Source organism: Canis lupus, chromosome 20, assembly GCF_011100685.1.
Source record: "Canis lupus familiaris isolate Mischka breed German Shepherd chromosome 20, alternate assembly UU_Cfam_GSD_1.0, whole genome shotgun sequence".
In the NCBI taxonomy this organism is placed as follows: domain Eukaryota; kingdom Metazoa; phylum Chordata; class Mammalia; order Carnivora; family Canidae; genus Canis; species Canis lupus.
Window position 1 is genome coordinate 35425898 of NC_049241.1, and position 24235 is coordinate 35450132.

Genomic DNA, 24235 nt, shown 5'->3' on the forward strand with positions numbered 1-24235 from the left:
AACCTCACCAACTACTTTTCCTGATTGAAACTATTAGTTTTACCTTCCAGCCTAAGAAATCTGGAAGAGGAGCCTGACTGGAGTTCTGTGGTTTTCCTATATCCCTGTCAACACAGATGGGTTTGTGGATTGTGCTCTATAAAAATATCTCCCATTTATGCAGCGTTTACTCTGTACTGGGCACTGTGCTAAGTATGAGCATTGTACTTTTTTTTTAACCCACACACAGATTCTATGAGGCAGGTATTATGCCCCTTGGGCAGATGAGCAGAGCAGAACCCAGACATTTAAATAACTGGTTAAAATTTTTGCATGATTAAGTGTGGTAGTCCAGATTGTAGTCCAACCCCAGGGCCCAGCCTCTCAGCCTTGACTCAGGAAGACGCCATGTCCCCATTGTGCAATGGATCCATTTTACAGGTTGTTTCCAGAAGGCCCACTGGTAAGAACACCTGCAGGGCATTCGCTGGGAACAGTCTGAAGACTTGTGGTAAAACGCCCACCCAGTGTGAGACCTCAACAGGAAATTGGAGTAGTTTGTAGGAAAATGGAATCCCTGAACTATGGTTCTCTGAACTGTAGCCCACGAAACATGTCAACACAGCTTCGAGACCAATTACTTTCTTTCAGTTTAGCGGACAAATGAAAGGCGCATGGGGAGAAGTGATGAGAGAAGGAAAGTGTAGCCACAGCTTTTGGGGCTTCCAAGAAGATGAGCAAAGCTTGTGTTCTGATCCCAAAGTGAAACTAATGGCAACATAATTTTTATGAAAAGCGATGAGTGATACTACCCCCCAAAAAAGACATCCGCACACACACACACACACACACACACACACACACACACATATATACACACATACACACGCACACAAAACCAACCAAAAAAATCTAATTTGCCTTAAAAATTAATATCTTACCGGCATTGAAATGTGACAAGAATTTTAACGTTCTGGCATTCTACATGTTACACATGTTTCCCTTTATTCTTGATTCATTATTTTTCTTAACGAGCTAGAAGTAGTTAACTTAGAGATTGATTTTCATTCCAAGTGAATCTTGTCTCAGCAAAGGTTGAGAGGGTATCAAGAAGGAAAGAAACGTATTGGAAATAGTAAAACATTACATTCTTTTTAGATATCCAATTTTGTTAAACTTGTTGACAGTCACAAATGCCCAGAAAATATGGGCTGAGTTGTTTTCGATTGCTGTTTGAATAACAGATTAATTTAATAATCAGTGGGATATTGAATGACGAAAATTATTGGTTAAAGCAGCCAAACCACCAACCCTAATGACATTCTTATGTAAATTCTTATTTTCTTTTAGGCTCCTGCATTCTTAATAAACCCTATATTTTTGAAAATCCTTTTTTAAACATTGCATACTGTCCCTCTGTTATATCTGTCTATGATATAGAGATAAATGTCCACTTTTAGCGTTGCCAATTTGAAGGTTTCTATTTAGAGCAACTGAGTCACCTCCTGATGTATTTTCCATATAAAACCATCAAGAGATTCTGGAAACAGGATATAAAAACGAAGTCAGGAGCAGCCAGTCTTCAAAGATCACTGGGGACCAAAAAGACTTTTACTATATGGCCGGAACAACCTGACATGGTTTCCTGAGTTCTAGCAAAATTTTAAGCACCAAGGACATCTGATTTCTTCTAAGAGATGGGAAGATTGTTAATGACAGCCCCCAACAAACTGCAGCACAAAGCATGTTCCCGTGGGAAGCGCACAGTTCTTTGGGATTGTTGCTCTATGGTTTGCCATTGCTTGTGGAGCAAAGTAATCGCTGCCTTTAGAAGGGTTTGTAATGGACACAGTTTTGTATGTTCCATTGCGGGAGGCAAGATGTTTTTCTTTGAAAAAGATCTTAGTGCGTAATTTCTGAAATGCTATAATTTTCACCAAACTCAGTTTCCAGCTCGCTCCTGGCCAAACGCTGTAGAATTGTGTTATTTTTGAAAGTCACTGCCCCTGACCTGAAGTTACCTACAAAGTTGGTCGAGAATTAGTAATTGTCTTAGAGAACCAGTTCTGCAAAATCTCACTTTTTCCAGGTAAAGATTGACAAATTTCTACACGAATTAGATATAAAGCAGAAATGTGAATTCAGCTTCCTGGTTGCCACCAAACATGTTGAAAATCTACTGGCCATCAACAAGGGAGAGATGACAAAAGTCAAATAACATTATTTTTCTCCTTAGCATATTTCATTCTAAGAATACAAAGATCGTACAAAATGCAAATTGTTATCTTCATAAATACTTTGATAAATCCTCTGATATACCTTCTAATAAATTTCATTTCATAAAATGAAGCAAAGAAAGAGAGGAAGAGATATGCAAAAGATACTCAAAGGCTCGGGCCTTCAGGTACATCTGAGACTATTATCATAGGCCTTTTTTGGTATGATATGAGAACTCTACATGATTTTATAACAAAGCTTCACAAGGATTTTTGGATTAGAAAAAAAATAGTCATGGATTGATTTTTTCACTCATCTAATTATCCCCATTGATCTTTCAATTTCTAATCCTTAAAAAGAGGATGGGATGGAGGAGGAGAAACAAGTGGGTTTTTTCCTCTATTAGGACAGGAGTACAGTGTGTGTGTGTGTGTGTGTGTGTGTGTGTGTGTGTGTGTGCTGGTGGTGCAGGGGAAAGTTGCGGCAGCAAATGATCTATCTGAATCACGACTTTTTGCTTCAAGAGACCACTATTGTTACTCTGATTGCTGTCATTTCTCCCATCATCAGGAATTGGATCATTTTTTTTTTCTCCCTTCTTTACAAGTTTTCTGTTGTGCCATCCTGGTATTGGAGTAGCATCTGAAGTCTTCAAAGGACTAGTTCTCTTTGACGGGAGAATCAAAGGGGCAACATTACTCATTCCTTGCCTCTTCTCCCATCCCTCCTCACCCCCAGCTCTGCATTCCTGTTTCCCTGAACCTCTAACAATCTGTTGAACAAACCACAATTCCTCTTGCCTATGCAAGGCTCTTCCCTCTGCCTGGATACTCTTACCTGCTAACTCTTACATATCCTGGTGGTCTGACATTAAATGCCACTTCTTCCAAGGCGCCTCTCTTGACCACCCTAAGCCTCTTTCTGTGCTTCTGTGTGACATTTACTGTATAATCTTAGCCCTAAGCATGGAGTGTTGACATTGCCTAGTTACCTATCTGTAAACTCCAAGAGGGCAGGAATTATGTGTGTGCCTCATTAGCTTCTGGTCCCTACAAGTGTGCCCCAGTGTGTACGGCACTTGATATAACAGATAATCAAGAAATGTACACTGAAGCCCTGAGTTATCTTTAATTTTTTTCCCTAAAGCCTTAGTTTGTTCTGTAAGTAGATTCCTTAGAAACTCCCCTCAAGGTCACTAATACATCAGCCTTCGTATCTTATGAACTAATTGCCACCTCACAAGCTAGACATTAGAAACAGGTAAAACCAATCATTGATATTAGAACTTGAGAGAGTGGTTGGCATATGGTTAAGTGGGGGCTATACCTAGCATGGCCAGGTAGGGGGCTTCTGAGGGGCTTGTGATGTTCATTCACTTCTCAAATTGAGTGCTGTTCATACAGATAAGTTCACTTTGTGAAAATAAATCATGCTGCAAATGTACGGTTTGTACACTTTTCTGTACATTTTACACATCAATAAAACATTTACTAAAAAAAGAAAAGAAAAGTACAAGTCTTCATTCCTCTCCCTACTCCCACCCCTGGGCCTTTATTATTTTGCTTCTGTTGCATATGACTGAGTTACCAGGTGGTGGTCTTGAAGCTCTGAGATGAAAATTCTCCGAAGCCTGCAATGTCTTGTCAGTGTTTCCAGCAAATGGTATATGGCTTTACTCAACTTGCCAACCTCCTGTGAGTCTTGAACCCAGTGTGGAATTCAAAGCTCAAAGCAGACTCATCAGAGTGGATGTGAACACCTTGGAAGTCAACTTCATATCTTATCCATCCTTGCATTTCCCAACTCACCTGAGTTCCTGGGCCATAGCAGGAATGCAGTAACCTCCACTGAATGAAAAGTGGTCTCTCTTTAGTTTGAAATCTTAGTTTACTTATTTTAATCAAACTGCCTTCATATTTTTGGCTTCTAATTACAAGTCAACAAGGAAAAATATTGCTGATTGCTTAGCAATCATCTATCTTGGTTCTATTTGTTTTCTCATTTAGAATGGAAATAAAAAAACCTAACTTACTCCACTAAATCTGATCACCTATTGTGCACTAGGAAATAGTGGCCACCTTATGAAGTCTGTAGTTATGACTACAGAGGATATATCTCTCTGGTCAAAAAGGTTTGCAGTCATTATAAAATCAGTGGAATCTACTTCACAGAGCCACAGAGCCATGACCTGTCAACAATCCTTAAGTATACATGAATTGTGGCCATCAGAGATATACATATATGCTGTACCTTTCCCTACAGGAATTCTATAGTAGTGAAGTGATATAAAGCTATCAAAAGGAAAATGCACATTTTAATAGAACAGTTAATGGCGGCTAAAATCTTTGCATACAAAATTGGTATGGCATTATGCTGGTATAAAAGGTGGCCATTTATTGAGAACTTACTCTATTCCAGGCACCATGCTAAATCCACAACAAAAATTTTCCCACCTTATTATTACAACAAGCCTATGATATGCTTACTATTAATATTTCCCAAGTTACCCAGGAAGAAGCTGAGTTTCAGAGAGTTTAGGTTTTTTGTTCAAGGTCACACAGCTAGCAGTTACTGTCATTGGGCTTGCACACTTTCAACTTCCTGATGCCACGGCTCCTGCGCTAAACCTCTATACTCCCATGCTTTCTTGTGGTAGCTCTAGAAAGTCCTCGGTCAGAATAGTAAACTATAACATGGCAGATTAAGCCAGTATGGAAACCATCCTGCTCTAAACACTTCGATATGCTGGATGAAACAGTAAAACAGCACAAGCATGTTTAAATACAAAAGAACTTACAAGACAAGACACTAAAAGCCAACTTGAACATTTATAGCTAAGTGTAAAAAAAGTGAGTAATCTGGTGCTGTCTGGGGTCTGAACAAGCAAAACAGTATTAGCATGAGAAATCAAACTTTAAGCTGAAACTACATGCTGTTCAGGAAAAATATTTACTGTAATTATATGATGCAGAAACTCCGAAATACAAAAACTTACATAACAAGAATTCCCAGGCAGTCAATACTAACATGATACATGATTAAAGCCCAAGCTGTAAATTTACTGTGAAGAGAAACTCAGGCTCTATTCTGTTCCCACAGAAATAATAATTAATAGTAAAAATCATTTCACAGTCAAGAGTGACAGCACCACGAGTAAATTATCTACCAGGAAAGAAAGCAGACATAAGAGACAAGGAAATTGGTACCTCTCCAAATCTAAACTACTGAAACAACCTTAGAAGGCCTTTATAATTAGGTCTAGAAATTTTGAGAATATGAATCTATATAAAGAATACACAGATATTTTCAGATCTACTTTCTTAGCAACTTTAAAGTATATAAGAAGACAGATTTTTAAAAAGAAGCAAATAATACATCTAAAGATAAACAGACAGATATCCACATTAAAAATTCAATGGACTCCAAGCAGTGGACTAGACACAACCAAAAGGAAATTAGTGAACTCAAGTTGAGGGAAATTACCCAGGAGAAAGTACATAAACACAGAGAAGGATATTTTTATATCTAGACACATGTCAGTGAAACTTCAGAATATCAAAGAGAAGCCCTTTAAAAGCCCTCTGAGAGGGGGGAAATCCAGACCACCTATAGAGGTGCAAAGCTAAAGCTCAGGAGACAGTAGAATAGTATCTTCAAAATATTTCAATTTAGATAGCATGGAGCTAAATTATCATTGCAGAGTACATAATAAATAAAGCATTTCAGACAATGAATGAGATCATTTACCATTTCTAGATCATTCCTGAAAAAAAAACCCAACAACTTCTAAAATACTGTAAAGCAAGAAGAAATGGTTTTTAAAAAATAGTAGACAAACTGGTAAATATCTCATTTACTACAGGCAGCAACAGCAATAATAACGTATTTGGTGGGGTAAAAACACAGAAGAGCTAAAATGTTAGGAAATATCACATGAAAGAGATGAGAGGTAATCCAAGTCAGAGGTTCTGAGAGTTTGTTCTGGGAGAGGGGAGAGATCCTGAAACCTGTACAAGGTTAAGGGTAAATACTACAAGAAAAGAGTGCATACCTTACATAGTAGGAAGGGAAAAACAGAAATAGAGAAAACTCAATAGGTCCAATTGGAGGCAAAAGAAAGGGAGGGAGGGAGGAACAGGGTGGTGAGAGGAAGCTGGGAGGGAGGAAGGGAAGGAAGGAAGGAAGAAAGAAAGAAGGAGTATAGGGATAGACAGTCTATAAGATGATGGCAGAAATAAATTCAAACTTATCTAAGCACAGTAAATTATAAAAGATTAAATCTCCAATAATGGAGATAATAAAAATGCCAAAGCCAGCTGCATTCTATTTATAAGACAAAATCCTAATGCAAAATGGCAAAAACAAAAAAGAAAGTTGAAAATGGAAGGAAAGGGGAAAACATGCCTAGGAAATGTCACCAAATGAAGAAATACTGCATCTGTGCTATTAGCAAACAAAATAGACACTGACGCATAAAGTACTTTCCCAGAGAGGGTTAGCCTGTAGTGATCAGAGGAAGCTATACTGGTCTTCAACAGGGATGCCCACAGTAACATAGTTTCCAAATGTAAAAAGCAAAGTAAATGAATAAAATGAAGGAGTGGAAAGATCCATAAGCCTGGTGAGGGCTTGATATCTAAAATAGAACAACAACAACAAAAGTTTTAACACAATAAACACACTTGATCCAATAGATACACATTAATCCCTGTACTCAGCTATTAGAGAATGAAACCTGCTTTCAAAAACACGTGGACAAGTACTAGAATACAAAGTAAGTCTCTGCACAGATCATGTGGTATACAGACCACAATGTCATTTAATCAGCGATCAAGAAGAAAAAGACAACAGCCTCAAAACTTATATACTAGGAAATCTTAAAGCATTATTTAAAAATTTACAGATCAAAAATACGGTGAAAATTAGAAAATTATCATAGCTAAATAATAATGAAATCCCTGTATAAACTGAAATGCAGAGAGAAATTATATATATATAATATGTTTATTATATATACGAATGAAGTTGCAAAAGCTAAGCAACAAACACAAAATGTTAGAAAATAATAAAAAGTAAATCCCCAAAACATAGAAGAAAGGTAATAATACAGATAAGAAGCAAAATAAACGAAATGGAGAGTCAAAGAAAAAATAGGGAAAAATCTAACAACCTAAATAATGGTTCTTTGAAAAGAAAAAGAAAGCAAATATCTCAGAGGTACAGAGAGGGAGAGAAGGAAGGAGGAAACAATGGAGAGAGGGAGTTAGGGAAGGGAGACTGGGAGAGGGAGGAGGAGGGGGAGGAAGAGGGAGGTAGGGAGAAGGAGAGAGGGAGAGGAAGGAAGGGAAGGGGAGGGAGGGGGAGAGGCAGGAAGAAGGACTGAGAGAGAGGAAGGAGGGAGAGAGAGGAAGGGGGGAGGAAGGACAGGTAGGGAGAGAGGGAGAAGAAGGAAGGGGGGAGAAAGGGAGGGAGAGGAAGGAAGAGAGGGGGAGGGAGGGAAAGAGGAGGGAAGAGAAGGGAAAGAGGGAGGAAGAGGGAGGCAGAGGGAGGGAGGAAGGGAAGGGGTGAGAAGAGGTGGTGTTGGGGAGAAAGGAGGAGGGAAGGGAGAGAGGCTGATTTAAAAGGGGACAAAATTGCAAATGTGGCAGCATTTCTAATCAAAAGAGAACTCTATTAACAAATGTATGCAATAAACATGAAAAGTGGGAAAAAATAGGCATTTTTCTAAGAAATAGAATTACCAATTCCAAAGATATCTAACCACTGAACGAACTAATTCAGTAGTTGCAAAATTACTCACACAGAAAAAAAAAGTGAAAAACCTATCTATTCATAGTTTTCTGGTTAAATTTTACCAAACTAAAAGAACCAGATAATTTAATCTTATACAAAATTTATAAGATCCAAGTAATTTTGTGACAATAAAATGACCTTAATAAAGCCTTAATAGCAAAATCAAATGAAAATATATGAAAGGAAAAATATAGCCCACACTTTTTTTTTTTAAGATTTATTTATTTGAGAGAGAGACAGAGAAAGAGTATGGGGAGGGGGAGGAGGGCTTGGGAGGCTGGGGTGGAAGGTGGGAAGTAGGGGTGGGGGGACTTTAGCAGACTCCCTACTGAGCACAAAGGCAGACCCAGGGCTTGATCCCAGACCCTGAGATCATGACCTGAGCCAAAATCAAGAGTCATGCTTAGCAGACTGAGCCACCCAGGCACCCTAGCCTCCTCTTCTTTTTGAGGACAGATGGAAAATTCAATATAACATGAAGACCTAGCAAGATGGTTTTGGTTTTCATTTTTTTGTAATCAAGGCAATGAAAGGCCATCCTGGGAAAGAAAGCATGTTTTCACAGTAGATAATTTATCTACCTTTAAAGATATAGTATGTATGATATATTTCAAAATTTTAAAATTTAAAAATTTAAAAATTTTTATCAATGTAAGTCAACATATTAATATTTTAGTAATGAATGTGGAAAAAATGTTTTTATAAAATCCAACATCTGTTCAAATTTCAAACAACAGCAACAAGAGCAACAAACACCCCTGAGTAGGTTTTCTTTAACCTAATAAAAGGTTATCTATCAAAAAATATAGGGCAGGGATGCCAGGGCGGTTCAGTGGTTAGGCATCTGCCTTTGGCTCAGGTCATGATCCTGGGGTCCTGGGATTGAGTCCTGCAACAGGCTCCCCGCGGGGAGCCTGCTTCTCCCTCTGCCTGTGTCTCTGCCTCTCTGTGTCTCTCATGAATAATTACACAAAATCTGCAAAAAAAAAAAAATCTAAGGCAACTCAGAAAATGGATAACAGTTATGGCTGCACAACACTGCAAACATACTTAATGTTCTTGGACTTTGTACTTAAAAATAGTTACAATGGGGGTGCCTGGCTGGCTCAATTAGCAGAGCAAGTGATTCTTGATCTCAGGGTGCTGAGTTCCAGCCCCACACTGGGTGTAGCGATTTCATAAACAAACAAACTTGAAAGAAAATCACTGTCAAAATCTCCTTAAAAATAGTTACGGAGGCAAATTTAATATTATTAATATTTTACAACAATTTAGAAAACCCAATAGCATACCACATGATTTCACTTACATGTGGAATTGAAAAAATAAATCAGCAAAAATACCCAAAACTCATATTTATAGATGAAGAGAACAGATTGGTGGTTGCCAGAGGGGAGGAGGCAGAGGGAGACCAAATGGGTACAGAGAATCAAGAAGTAAAAACTTTCAGCAATAAAATAAATAAATCATGGGGAACAGAGTCACTGACATTGTATCAATTTTCCAAGGTGACGGATGGGAGCTAGATTTATTGCGGTGACCATTTCATAATGTATACACATGATGAATCACTATGTTGTACACCTAAAACTAATATGATATTGTATGTGAATTATACCTCAATAAAAAAATCGTATAGCAAACATCATAGTTAACATGGAATTATTAGAAGAGATTCCCTTAAATTAGAAACAAGATACAGCTGTCTACTCTCACTGCTTCTAGTCAACAAGTCCAGTTACCAACAAAACAAGTATGGAGTTTAAAAAGGAAAATTTTCACAAATGATATTAGTGTGTGTGGAAAAAAAGGTCCAAGAGAAACCATACACAAACTATTAAATCTAAAAGACCATTTAGCAACTGGATACAAGATAGTCAACATATGGAAATCAGTGATATTCTCAGAGTCTAGCAATTACCAATTAGAAGATGTAGTTATAAATGCATGCCATTTCTGGTGGCAGGAAAAACTATATGCTTTCAAGGTATAAATCTAACACAAAATTATAAAACTATATTAAAAGACATGTAAATAAAGGGACACACTTAGTTTATAAATGGGAACTTCCAGTATTATACAACACAGCAATTATCTTCAAATTAATCTATAACTTTGAGCAATTTTAATCAAAACGCTAGCATAATTCATAGAAATTAATAAGCCGATTACAAAATTAATATGAAAGAGTAGAGATAAGAATAGTCAAGACAACTTAGAGAGTATGGAAAAGATATTTTTTCTCTTAATTATCAAGTCATATTACAAAGCTATAATAATTAAGAGATATGGGGTTGACATCAGTCCTGACAAACCATAAAACCTGGAAACAGATCTGAATACAGATGGGAACACATCCTATATGACACAGGTGCCATGATAAATCAATTGGGGGAAAAAAAAGACCATTCAATAAGCAGTGCTGGTTAACAGGGCAACTATTTTGAAAAAGATGAAATTAGACCCTACCTTATGGCACACACACAAATACATTCAAGGGATTCAAGTCCTAAATGTGAAAGTCAATACTTTGGAGCGTTCAGAATAAAACTATATGAGAATATCATTATGACACGAGGCAGAGACTAATTTCTTAAGGCACAAATGCACAAATCACAGAAGAATATATTAGATTACATTAAAATAAAAGCAAAGGAAAATTTCTATGCATGTAAAGACATCATAAAAGGTGAGGAGTCCGATGAAGGATGAGGAAGACACATATGTAAAGCATACAACTTCAGAGAAATCATACCCAAAACATACACAACCCAAATCAGTAAGAGTAGACTCATCACCCCACAGGCAACTGCCAACAGAATGAAGAGCTAAGAAACCCAAATGACCAATAAAACCATTTAAAAAGGCCCAATGTCATTAGTAATCAGGAAAATGCATAGTAGGTGACCAAGACTCATTCCCCAGACACCAGATTCCAGCGAGTCCCGAAGATTTGGTGCCACTAGGAAAGGCACTGAAGGATTTTTTTTTTCCCAACAGTTAGCTGAAATGGCCAACTGTCAACTGGGAAAACACCAATTAGGACCTTAGGACTTTTTCCAATCAACAATAAACTCGACTAAAAACCTCATGTATTCTAGGATGCGTTCTCAAGCATTTCGGATGCTTCCCAAATTCTAAATGATCTCTCTAGCGAAGCCAAATGATGCTTCTTCCAAGCTGGTGGACACACTTCCTCACACAAGAGGGCAGCCATGTTTCCATCTCTCATTGTGATCGTGAGCACCCGGACACATGTACTACACTGAGCAGAAGGGAGGCGGGAGGCTTACTTGGAGCAGTCTTCACAAGCAATGTTCCCTGAGGTTTCCTTGATGGTACGCTCAGAGACAAACGCTGGATATTCAGTATCACAAGGCTCCAGGGTCTGTTTCAATTTCTGGGCTGTAGGGATAGTGGGGGGGGGGGGGGGGAGATAAAGAACACAGGCACAGGCTTTATTATGACTGGCAGCCCACAGTAACTCAGAACCCAGTTCCGCTCCTGCCGCGCTGTGATTTTTCTAGGCACAGCATAATGCATTATTTTCTAATTAGTCAAGTGATTTCATCTGCCAAGCAACTCTATAAGCTATAATTCCTCAAGCCGTTGTGTTGGCTTCATCCACTATCATTTATGCATCACAAGAATACTTTCTGGGACATCAGTCAACGGATCTCTGACTTCAGACTTACTTGAACTTAGCAACAACACATATGTGTGTCTGAATAAATGTATAAAATAGGAGTTACACCGTATTATTTAGGGTGAGACTAAGGTCATGATACAATTGCGTGGTTTTATTACAGAAACAAAATTGAAATATGGAATAGTAAAATACGTAATGTCTTTGAACCACAGCCATGAACCTAATCCTGCTATTATGAAGTTCCTTGTCCAGTAATACAGCACTAGATAACCCTGGTACATGGATGGGTACCTAGTGGGCATTTTGTGAAGTCTTGGTGGTTGATAAAATAATGTTAACAAGTTATGTCCCGTGGGCAAGTTCCAGAGCCTCTTTAAATTTCAAAAATTTTTTTGTGTAAATTGGGGCTAATACAGTCCCTCTATCAGAGGGTGATGTGAGAAGTAAATGAAACAATATATGTTGAGTACTAAGTAGAGTATCTGCAATATAATGAGTGCTGAGTAAATGTCAGTTAATGATAATAATAAATAGTAACAACAGTAATCAGTAACAAGAGAAACAACAACGCTAACATTATAATAAAGTCATTGTAACATTAGAATGATAATGGTAGTAGGTACTTTAATACAGGAGTTAAAAGGAAAGACTGAAATCGGGGAAGTTTGGGGTACAAATCCTGTGCTCCATTGCTTCTAGCTAATCCTCAATATTCTCATCTGTAAAATGAAGATGCCAATAGTATGGGTACTTGTCACAGGACTTGTCACTCATTAACATTTTACCACAGGGGGTGCCTGGGTGGCTCAGTTGGTTAATCATCTGACTTGATTTGGGCTGAGGTCATGAACTCAGTGTTGTAAGATCAAGCCCCGCATGGAGCTTCACATTGGTTGTGGAGCCTATTCAAGATTCTCTCTTTCTCCCTCTGCCCCTCCCTACTCCGCTAAAAAAAAAAAAAAAAAAAAAAAAATATATATATATATATATATATATATATATATATAACCAGTAGAATGCTCTCATAGGATTCTAATACCCAAACTTTGTACAATTTTTGGCTGATGTTTATATGGAAATATAAACATGTATTTACAAATATATAGAATATATAGTTTACATTTTCCATACCAAAACTCAATAGGATTTTATCAAAATGATGTTTTAACAAAGTCTCAAATTGTATTCCAAATACAGTTGAATGGATGTCAGAAGCGTGGGTACATGTTTTGTGGAATGTCCATGTGGAGGCTGCTGGCACTAGGTGAGCCATACAGGACTACTGGGTGCTAAAAGAGCATTTGGTAGCCACCAGATATTTGTTGGGTGATCAGGAAGCCGTGTTCCAAGCATGTATATCCTAGTGTGATTGGGCTTTTAAAATAATATATATATATATTATATATATATATATTTAATATATATATATAGGCTTTTCACTGAGCTTTAATTATTTTGAGGAGAGCAATTCGGGGTTGGGGTTAAAGCATAATGCGTTGTTATTTTTCTCATCTAAAACAGAAGGAAGTGGATCCAGTCAGCTTTTTTATGTATGACTTGTGATTTCCAGAAACAGGTCACTGACATTAAGGCAAGATGCCCATATTAACTCACTGAGTTGTTCTGAGTAATGAATAGACCAGGCAGGTACAGCTTTTAACCAAGAGACATACGTGGGCACTTTCACATATATGCAGGTGCACACACACACACACACACAGCCTTAATGAAATGCTAGCTGGTGGAGAGCATTCCCACCCACCTGCCAGGAGTTGGACTAATTACATAGTAGCTAAAGGCACAAGGTAGGCACACAATCTCTTTATGACTTAGTGTTCTCCTCTGTAAAATGGGAATAAAAGGGAATAACTTTACATGGTTGTTTGAGGATGAATTAAAACATGGAGAGTGGTGACACACTGTGAGGGCTGCTTAAGTGAACATATTTACTTGAATGCAGCCACATGACTGCACGTTATTGCACTGAATTCTTAGAAACTGTTGGCCTTTTGGAAGCATTGCTTTTGGGTTAGAGAAGGCCAATCAGGAGTGCCTGGGTGGTTCAGTTGGTTAAGCATCTAACTTCAGCTCAGGTCATGATTTCAGGTTCCTGGGATAGAGCCCCACATCTGGCTCTCTGCTCAGCAGGGAGTCTGCTTCTCCCTCTCCTTCTGTGGTCCCCATTGCTTGTGCTCTCTCACTCATACTCTCTCTCAAATAAATAAAATCTTAAAAAAAAAAAAAAAGAAAGAAAGAAAAGGAAAGAAAAAAAAAAAAGGCCACTGACACCCTCCTTGACTCCCAGCTCCACTGCGGGTCCAGCACTGGTGAGTGTCATGCTCCCAACGGCACAGGTCCCAGACACTGCCTGACCCCCATGCCCTGTGGTGCGAACTCATAGCAAGTGTCATCACATGCTTGCAGAAAATCTGAATAATTCCCCTGAATGGTGTTTTTCTAGGCAATCAAATAGACAAAGGGAATGTAAGCATCTCAGGCCCTCATGACAAATTGCCTGCCTTCAAGGGGAAGGCAAGGTCAGTTTAGGCGGCCCAGGCCAAACAGCAACAAGAGAGAGAGGCACCTGGTAGAAACATCATTCACTTCCAAGTTCTTTTTCAATGCTTCTGATTTTTGTCAGGAAGGTGTCTTTGTTGGATGCTAGGGAACTTTTCCCACCTTTCATTTTCATTTTTCTTTCATTTGCTCTTCTTCCTTCTTTATCTGGGGAGGCCACACATAAACCTCAGAGCATCTGGCTACAATTTGGTAACACTTTTTGTTGTCATGGTTCTTGTGTTCACAATTGACTCCTTTGTATATAGCAAGTGATAGTGAGTTTCAATTTGGGAAACTTCCTTTTAATATTTAAATTATTCAAATTTCAAAAAACGAGTCAGTTAAAATAAAATAAAAGATTAATTTTCAAAAACCTAATAACCCAACAACAAAGATTATAAGTGGATATGGCGCACACCGGCAGATGGCACATAATAACCTCATAATGGTAACAGCTACATTTATTAAGAAATTACTACATGCCAGATGTTGTTCTACTTTACATGTATTCATTTATTTAACAGTAAAACATGACAAAATAAAAAGACATAAACTATAAGGTGGGAACCACGATTATCCTTGTTTTGCAGATTAGTGAATGGAAGAGTGAACCAAATACATTGCCCAAATTCATCCAGTGAATATGTGGCAGAGCCAGAATTTGAACTTGTGCCGTCTGGCTCCAGCACACATATATTTAACTGCTCTGTGAAGTTTGGCCAATGAAAGAGAGGAAGAAAGGTCTTTGGGGCGGGCTGAGATAGGCAGCACACATGATTTAAATAGGCCCGATAATTGCACCATCTCTAATTGTAATTGTCTGGGCCCAGTTACAATGGAATGAGTCCAGCGCTCTCAATGGTGAGGCTCATTTGGCTCCAATCCTTCCTGGAGATGAAATTCTTCTTCCCTTGACAATTGCAGGGGACCCATACTGATGTGGCGATAAACCGTTGAGTCTGTTTGCAACCCGACTATAGATTGGCTGGAAGTTGCTTGCTGTGCTTTTGGGAAACATGCGAATTATCATATAAAACCATGGCCACATTTAATCTAAATAACATGGTTTATTATGAAGACTTTTCTTTGCCTGGAGTGCTATGGACACCACATATATTTGCCAATCATTACTGCTTATCTATGCAATTGTGAACCAATAGCTAAGGCTGCCAGTGATCTAATGAGCATTGTTTTAGCCATTAGGCATTTACAACTCATTATCTTACAAAGGTGTAAGCACAAGAGGTCAGAAATCTCAACTAGGCCGATTCCTTACTTTACGGAAAACTGGGGTTCAGAAAGCAGACACGGCCTGCCTTGTGTCCCAGAGAAAGTGACTCTCATGACCATCATTTACTTAACCAGCAAAACCATCATCACCACCTTTACAGCCAATACTCACTGAACACTTACTACATGCCAAACACGATGCTAGGCCCTTGGTATGGACAGAGTCCTCACCACCATGCAATGGGGAAGGCCTACTGGTCTTCCGTTTTACAGATGAAGAAATTAGCCCAGAGAAAGAAGTTACACTGCTTGGCCAAAGTCACATTGCCATGAGCTAGGGGGCCCAGATCCACTTCCGCCAGTCACATCCTGGAGCCTCATTCTGTCCATTACACTGCTCTACTTCCCATCCCCGTTAGGCCGGCTGTCTCAAGCTGAAGCCATGACCTACCACTCACTCACAATGAAGCACCCAATGGAGCATCCACACAATTGAATTTCTTTAATTTTCCCTTAGCAACAAATGTCCCTGATGAGAATAACTGACTTGGGTTCACAGTAATTACGGGCAGACAACTGGGAATGAATAGAGTTGCCATTTGAAAAGCTTTCCCCTTCTTTTGTCTCTGTGAATGCACCCCCATTCATATTCGGTGCCAGCAAGCTCCATTCTCTTTGTGCAGCTTCGCCAAAATGATACCTTTGTGATAATCAAGCAGAAATGGGCTTGCACAGTCCCCTTCATTAAGGAAATGAAGCAGATAAACAGTGTAATTATGGATTCCATTTTTAGCTAAACAAAGATGTATGTCTCAGCACAGGGTCTTTATCTAGTGAGGGAATGGTAAATTTAGAATGAAGAAACCTTGCAAGTCAATACTGCTGTGATGCTTGAAACTTTACTGATGCACTGGATCTTAGCATTTATATTTTCCTTTAACAAAGATACCCAGAGGACAGCAGCCCCGAAGATGAGTCTGTTCACCCCCCATTTGATTCATTTCTCCATCTATGGATTGCAAATAGTCAGCCCTGCCCAGCAGAAGCCTATAGGCCCAAATGAGATAATCCACATAAGGCAGCCAGCTCTGCACAGGGGCTCAAACAAGGTGGGCTGCCTTGCTCACTGCCATCTAGCTGAGCCCTTGGCTTATGTCTGAGCCTATTATCTAATAGCTGTCTGACTTAGGTAGCTCAGAAAGGTTTAGTGACAAATTCCAGCAGTCCCCACCTCTCAGGTATGATGATAGGATCTGAAGATAGTCTAGCGCCAACACTCTGGAAATGGAAAAGCACTACACTGTATATTTGCACACTGTACGGTGATGATATAACCATTTGATGAGGTCTTTCTAGAGTCTAGGGGAAGGTCTCGCAGTGTGGCAACAGAGCGACGTGACTTGGAATTATCTATTAAGGAATTTTTTCAAAAGAATTTTCTCAAAGAAAATGGTGAGCTGAAGCATCTCATTATTCCTCTTAGCTGAAACTCTGCCCTCTGTTGGTCCTGGTACAGGGGGAGCAGAGGAGAGGGGATGTAAAATTTCAGAATGGGAACCTTCATCCATTTCTGTAAGCATCATGAGTGCAAAGGCCACCATAATCTTCTTCCTTATTCTTCATTCCCTAACCTATACTCTTCAGTCTACACCAGGGTTTCCCAACATTGGCACTACCGATATGATATTTTGAGTAGGATAATTCTTTGTTGTCAGGGGTTGTGTGTCCTAGGAAGTTTAGCAGCATCCCTGGCTTCTACCCACTAGATGTCAGTAGCAAGCACCCCCACCCCCTATCTGGACCCCCCAGTTGTTCAATGTCTCCAAATATTGCAATGACTCCTAGAAGAAAAAATCCCCCCCAAGGCTGAAAAACACTGGTCTGAGCAAAGATCACAGTGACTGGCACACAATAAAAATTTTTAAACTAATTTCAAATCTGAAGGGCCAGAACCAGAGTGTGGGCAGATGCCTGGGGCAGCAGGTCATGGGGAAGAGGAGCAAGCCAGGGTGAGAATGGGGCAAATGGAGAAGTAGGTTGGCATGAAGAGGTGGGGCATCCTCATGCTCATCATGGAAGCTCCTCACCCAGAGGTGGGCAGGCACAGGATAGTGAAGATGGATGCCGAAAAGCAAACCCTGATGCTGACCAGTCTGCTGCTCTCAGCACTGAACGCACTGGAGCCAGCCATGGTCTCAGTCACAAAAGCCCCCGCTGCCCAAAGCATAAGTACCACCAACCATGTGGGGAGTGCTCTCTCTGTGCTAAGTCCACCCAGGCCTTCAAGGGCACCGCCTAACCCATTTCTCACACCTGCCTTAAGTGCCTGGTTATCTCTGCTGACCAATCAGGACACCAGAGCCCAGACACACCAAGAGACTCACCCAGAAGCAAGCAGCTAGCAAGCAGCAGATGCAGGCTGCTTGATTCCAGAGCAGAGCACTTAATCTGGGCAAAACGGCTGCTCCAGGCTCCCGGAGCTCAAAGCCTGATTTGAAGCTGTGGTGACTTGTCTGCAGGAACTGGCGCTGAGGCCAGAGCAGCCCGATGCCCAACTTGCATTGCATTCTCTTGGCCTCTATTGATCTTCCTTCTTCCACGATTCCTTTTTTTTTTAAAGATTTTATTTATTTATTCATGAGAGACCCAGGGAGAGAGGCAGACACAGGCAGAGGGAGAAGCAGGCTCCCTGCAGGGAGCCAGATGTGGGACTCGATCCCAAGACCCCAGGATCATGCCCTGAGCCGAAGGCAGACAATTCAACCTCTGAGCCACCCAGGCATCCCCCATCCCACACCATCCTTCCCTTTTAATCTCATCTAACCTTTTTCATTCCTAATAGTAAAACTGTGGAGAAGCTAGTGGAATAAGAAAAGTAAATAGAAGAAGATAGCAAGCACCCATTTAGTGGGTTCCTTCTCAGCTCTCACGTGTGCAATTTTCAACAAAAGCAGGTTTGTGTTATAGGTAAAATTTTCTTGGGGGACATAATACTCTTCCTTTCCTAGTTCATATTTTGTTCTCTGCTTATTGACTCCCCACTGGCCATACTGATTGCTGACCCTATTTAATTCCGTATCCCCTCTCCCCCATCATTGGACGTTTTGCTGGCATATATACAGTTTTGTATATTGTTTATCTTGCTATGTCACTTAGTTTCATTAGCAGTTTTGATCTTATTAAAAAGATTTGTTTTCAGGGCAGCCCGGGTGGCTCAGTGGTTTAGTGCTGCCTTCAGCCCAGAGCCTGATCCTAGAGACCTGGGATCGAGTCCCACATTGGGCTCCCTGCATGCCAGCCTGCTTCTCTCTCTGCCTGTGTCTGCCTCTGTCTCTGTCTCTCTCTCTCTCTCTCTGTGTCTCTCATGAATAAATAAATAAAATCTTTAAAAAAAGAACAAGATCTGTTTTCAGAAACAGAATCTTATTAAAAAGTTTCTCTGGCTCTCTGCGGATGGGCTGTCATTTATTTTGAAATGTCCCTATTAATCATCATTTAAAGAGTTACCAGTATTTGCAATCATCAGTTCCTTAGTGATGATCATCCTGTCATAGAATCCTTTGCTCCTACCCCAGTTTACTTCCTTAGTTCAGATTTCTAGAAATGGGGTTATGGACATTCAAAGCAGGTATTGACCCAACATGAAGGGCAAGTGTGGAACCCACACACTAAGGGTCGCCAGGACAGTGTGTGTGTGTGTGTGTGTGTGTGTGTGTGTGAGAGAGAGAGAGAGAGAGAGAGAAAACAGAGCACAAAGGTGCTGTAATACTGGGCTGTCAGTTTTTCAGGATTGAGCCAACCCCAAATATACTTGGATTAGGTTCACTGTAATCAGAGGCCACCCTGTGCAGCCGCATCCCCGCGTACACCTCTCTGTAGGCATTCCTCCGTGTCATACTCTAATAAGAAATGAGGGAATTCCTGAATGTAGGCAACATAGGCCTATGTGTAAATTATAAAGCCATGATGACAGTCACTATAATGGTCATACCCAGCAAAAGGAAGATTTGTTAGGGTATTCAGTACGTGGAGACTGAGCACCTATTTTTTTTTAATTTTTTTAAAATTTATTTATGATAGTCACACAGAGAGAGAGAGAGAGGCAGAGACACAGGCAGAGGGAGAAGAAGGCTCCATGCACCGGGAGCCTGACGTGGGATTCGATCCCAGGTCTCAAGGATCGCGCCCTGGGCCAAAGGCAGGCACCAAACCACTGCACCACCCAGGGATCCCGAGACTGAGCACCTATTAAGCACTGAGCATTAGTTAGGTACTAAGGGATAACACTGGTTGTAAGGCATACCTCCTGCCACCAAGAAACTCTAGTTTAGTGTGAAGGAAACAAATTGAGACAATAATGGTGCAAGGGCACCTGGGTAGCTTGGTGGTTGAGTGTCTGCCTTTGGCTCAGGTCATGATCTCAGGATCCTGAGATTGAGTTCCACATCAGGCTCCCGACAGGGACTCTACTTCTCCCTCTGCCTATGTCTCAGCCTCTCTTTCTCTGTGTCTTTCATGAATAATAATAAATAATGGTTGTAGAAGAGCTGGGGAAATAAATGTGTGAGCTGACTGCAACGAAAGCATGAAGAAAATCCTGCTAACTCTTCCTGGAAGAATTAAAGGAATCCTTTCCCACTAGGATTTTAGGGGATGGGAGAGGAAATGTCAGATTGAAGTACATCCAGCACCTGGAGGAGGCTGAGACATTACTAATCTACCTCTTTGAAAAAGACAGATAATTAAAAAAAATAATAAAAATGGTAGCAGTCTAGTCTTCTGCTAGTTCCTGGCATCCCAGGTAAGAAAATGAACATGAATGAACACACACAGGAAAGAAGAAGCAGAGCATGTCTGAGAAAGAGTGCGTGACGGAGCAGGTGGGGCAGATGGCTGTGAGCCGGCGCTCATTAAAGAGCACTGGCTTTGTAGGGCATGGGGACTCGACTAGTCATCATTGTGGTCAACAGTGTCGGCACCGGTATCATAAGGTAATTACAGCTATCACTTTTTGAGGGCTCATTATGTTCCAGTCACCATGCTCAGCATATATATGATTTATCACTAAACACACACAAGATAGGAGATAAATATTATTTATTATGTCTCCCATTTTGCTTACTATGGAGAAACTGAGTCTCAAAGAGATCAACTAACTTGCCAAAGGCAAACCTTGGAGACAGGAATGCAATCTGCTGATCTAACTCCTCAACTCACACCTCTAAGAGTTTCTACTAATTACTGCTCAAACACTGAAGGCTTTTGAGTAGGGAGCATAATATGATTAGATTTATATTTTAAGAGGATAATTATTAAAAACCATTAAACAAACAAACAAAAAAACAGAGTGGTTATCCATTCACTCAGCCTGAACAAGGCAATGTGTCTCCCTTCGATATTAAGCACTGCCCACGAGCTTGTTGAAGAATTCACCTGTGCAATGTACGACCTCAAAGTCTTAGTTAAGGAAACAGGTCCAAGTGTACATTCAACAGGAGCTGAATGAAACCTGTGGAATTTTTGTCAGACTGGATGGCAGGAAAGTCAGCACAAAGGGTGTCTTTCGCTAATGGAGCTAAAAACCATCACTTTTTCCTGGGTAGTTGTATGTTTGTCCATCCTTGGTGAAAAGTAGCCAGTGAACCCCGGGTTTACCACTCTGAGCTGGGAAACAGGGACTGGTTGCTGCTTACCTTTAGCTGTCATATCTGAGTGCCACCAACTGCAGAGGTTAAATTCCACCAGGAACCTAAACAGGTGATGCAAAAGCCCAGAGTTATTTGGTCATTGGCCCCTTGAACAGAACAGCAACATTCTGTTATTCAGCATTGCTCACTTCATTTGAAAGAATAACATCATGATCAGAAGGTACAGTATGGTTGGTTGTGTTACCCTTGAATTTTCACTGGGCTTTATCTTCCTTGTGAAAGGCTATTTTATCACCAATGCCAGGCAGCCACACCCTGAAATTGGGTTTCCCTACACTCAAGAACTCTGTTGAGAAATATCCTGCTTGTAGGGAGAAATAGTTTTCCAGTTATAGTCTGAGTCTCTAGGAAAAAGCCAGTTTCCAAAGGCCTTCCTCTGTCTTGGTGCAGAGATACAAACAGCATATTCTCTACCTAGAGTATGATCTATAGTAATAAAGAAGTCTTTCCAAATTTATTCTGCAATGCAAACTTGTTCAGCCTTGTGTGTGTGTGTGCGTGTGTGTATGTGTGGCACAGATGGAACAAGCTTCTCTTTATGAAATTATGCCACAATGAAACTTCAAAAAAATATATCAGAATTTCTCAATTGATGGCAAAAAATGTGAAAGTAATATAAACCATCCTCCAAATGAATAGAGATAGATCAAAATTCCATCATTTCTTTTTTAGGCTCACAGCTACTACCTCCAGCAGCTCACTGTCAATTAAAACCTCACTATTGTCTGTTGCTGTATTTTCTGCCTCTTATGTACATAAGAGAAATGAATTTCAATTTATAATGTTGTTAAATTAATATAGGTTGCATTAAGGCATAAAGAAGACGATGGCTGTTTATCAAAGGGTAAGAAATCTTCCTCAAACCCCTGGAAGTACAGCTGTAGTGGGCAAAGTAAGAACTTGAGAGTTTGGTGCAGCTTAAGGAATCTGGTTTTCAGGTTCGTCCATGGATTTCCACTCTTTCATGGGACATGGTATTTCTGTCATGTGTCCAATATCTCTTCTGGGAGTCAAACCTTCCATCTTTGTGCCATTTCAATCTGACATAAGTCACAGATGCATCTAACACCCTCCAAATAGGACTGTGGTTTGGGTAAACCATTCACACCTGAGAAAAGCTGACACCCCTGGCCCAGGACTGCATAAGCCCCGCTCCTGCACATGCCCCCTCTCCTGCACATGCCAACACTTCCGAAGGAGCACAGTGGGCAGCCCTGGCAATTTGTTCTTCTGACCACAGCCCACCCAGGCTGCATTAAAAACAGCCAGACATCTATGTTAAATTTAACACTAACCACAATAAATAAATTTGGTTTGTATATTGCAAGCTGTTAGTCTGCTAAACAATGACATAAGGGCATAAGCAGTGACCATGAATAACTTAAAGATAATTTTTTGGTCTCAGCTTTCAATATTTCGAGATATCCAATGAGGTTATCTCAGAGTATTCTGAATCTAATGGTTGTTCAAAACATGGAACACAGTCTTCCAATTCACTTTATAATACAAAAGAAAAGGAATGTCACTCTTTAAAAGTGCAGCAAATTGTACTTACAGGACAAGTTCTGTCATTATCCATTTTACTGCAGCAAGGAAGGCATTATAAGGCTGAAGAGAAGAATTGGATTCATTGAAAACAATGCATCACATATGAAATTTGTAGTTTAACTTAAGGCTTTACATAAAGACAATGTTATTCTTCTAGAGAGATTAATATCACGTTGGAAAACAGCGAAGCCCTTGCTACAAGAAGAACATGGTTGGATACCGTATTCTAAAACTAACATTTTAAAACTTTGAACTCCCCTGTAGTGAGATGTGATTTACAAGTAAAATAAACATGATCTAATACAGGGGTTATCTCTGGGAGGAAAAAGGAAGTTCAGCAAACGATGTTTAAACCTTTGTCCTCCAGGGGCTAATATTTTGCAGCCTAATGCTGAGGGGCTAGAATCATACAACTAATTTCAAGTGGTAATCCACAGATCTGCCTTTCAGAAAGGGGATTCCCTGTTCTCCATCACTGTATGTCATTCGCTGAAATAAGCACAAGTTGCATATACTTGATTTTAATGTTGCCCATGAGTTATGTAGGATTCAAGCTGCCTTTTCTCACACATACATATTTGGATTTGAAAAAAAAAAAATAACAGCCATATGAACATGTGATTTTATCCTTGCAGAAAATCCCCTTCATCTCTATAAAAGAAGGTATTGACAGCCTAATCTTTATTTCAGAATATTTTAATTTAAAAAAGCAGTTGGATTGTTTACTCTGTGATATTTTCTATGTGGATAATTCAATTTCCTAAATTCTGGAAAATACCAGGTCTTCCCCTCAGTTAGTTCTTTGTAGATGCCAGATATTCCAGTAGTGGATGCTCTTGAGAGGCTCTGACATTGGCAAAGCCCTCCCTCCAGATGGCAGGTCCAGAAAAATCTCAGAACCTTTAGTGGTTGTCTTTAGGTTTATCAAAAACTTGAAATGCCAAATCCTGGTTTCTGAAGTTAAGGGTATTTAGTCCTACCCTCTGAGCATTTTGATGATAAAGACTAAAACTGGGAATAGGGGATTTATCCAGTTTTAAATAAAACAAAAACCAATTTATATACCTCTAACCATTCTCAAAATTTCCCTATCTCAAGTTCGTAAGTAAACGAACAAAACAACAATAATAACAGTCTACTGGGGTTATTCTCAGCCCACACAGATTTCAGACTGGATTCCTCGCTCTGATTTAATTGAGTGTGTCAACATCATTCCCTGAATCACAGAACCCTCAGAATTAGGGTCAGATAAGGATGTGAGCTATTAGCTATTTCCTAAAACCAAATGCAACCTGCAATCCTGTGGTTTTGCCATTATATTTCTCATTGCTTGGAAAATAAGCATCTTTCTTTCAAAAAGACCCTGGTGGTCAGACCCTGGGACAGGGACGGTTCTGTGCCTTTGTACCTGCTGGGATGGGCAGTTGACACATTGGTAGTCCTAGGTAGTGTGGGTCCCTGGGAGGAGGGAATGAATAGAGGGATTAGGGAGGCTGGGGTGGGGGGGAAGGGCCAGCACAGAGGCAGCTCCCTCGGGGGCAGGGGGTAGAGT

General features: G+C 40.0%; 1 protein-coding gene across 10 annotated transcripts in view; it reads right to left on the reverse strand.

Annotated features, from left to right (window-relative positions):
- The window catches only part of CACNA2D3 (calcium voltage-gated channel auxiliary subunit alpha2delta 3), a 946725-nt gene that overhangs the window by 37210 nt on the left and 885280 nt on the right, over window positions 1-24235 (reverse strand). For all 10 annotated transcript variants that reach the window (XR_005374880.1, XM_038566127.1, XM_038566132.1 and 7 more), the window contains 3 exons: window positions 22691-22743; window positions 21121-21176; window positions 11283-11394 (listed from right to left, as the gene is read on the reverse strand). Coding sequence is in view for 9 of the 10 variants with exons in the window: in XM_038566127.1 (XP_038422055.1) it covers window positions 11283-11394; window positions 21121-21176; window positions 22691-22743 (221 nt within the window). In the remaining variant the exon portion in view is untranslated. The remainder of the gene's footprint in view (window positions 1-11282; window positions 11395-21120; window positions 21177-22690; window positions 22744-24235) is intronic.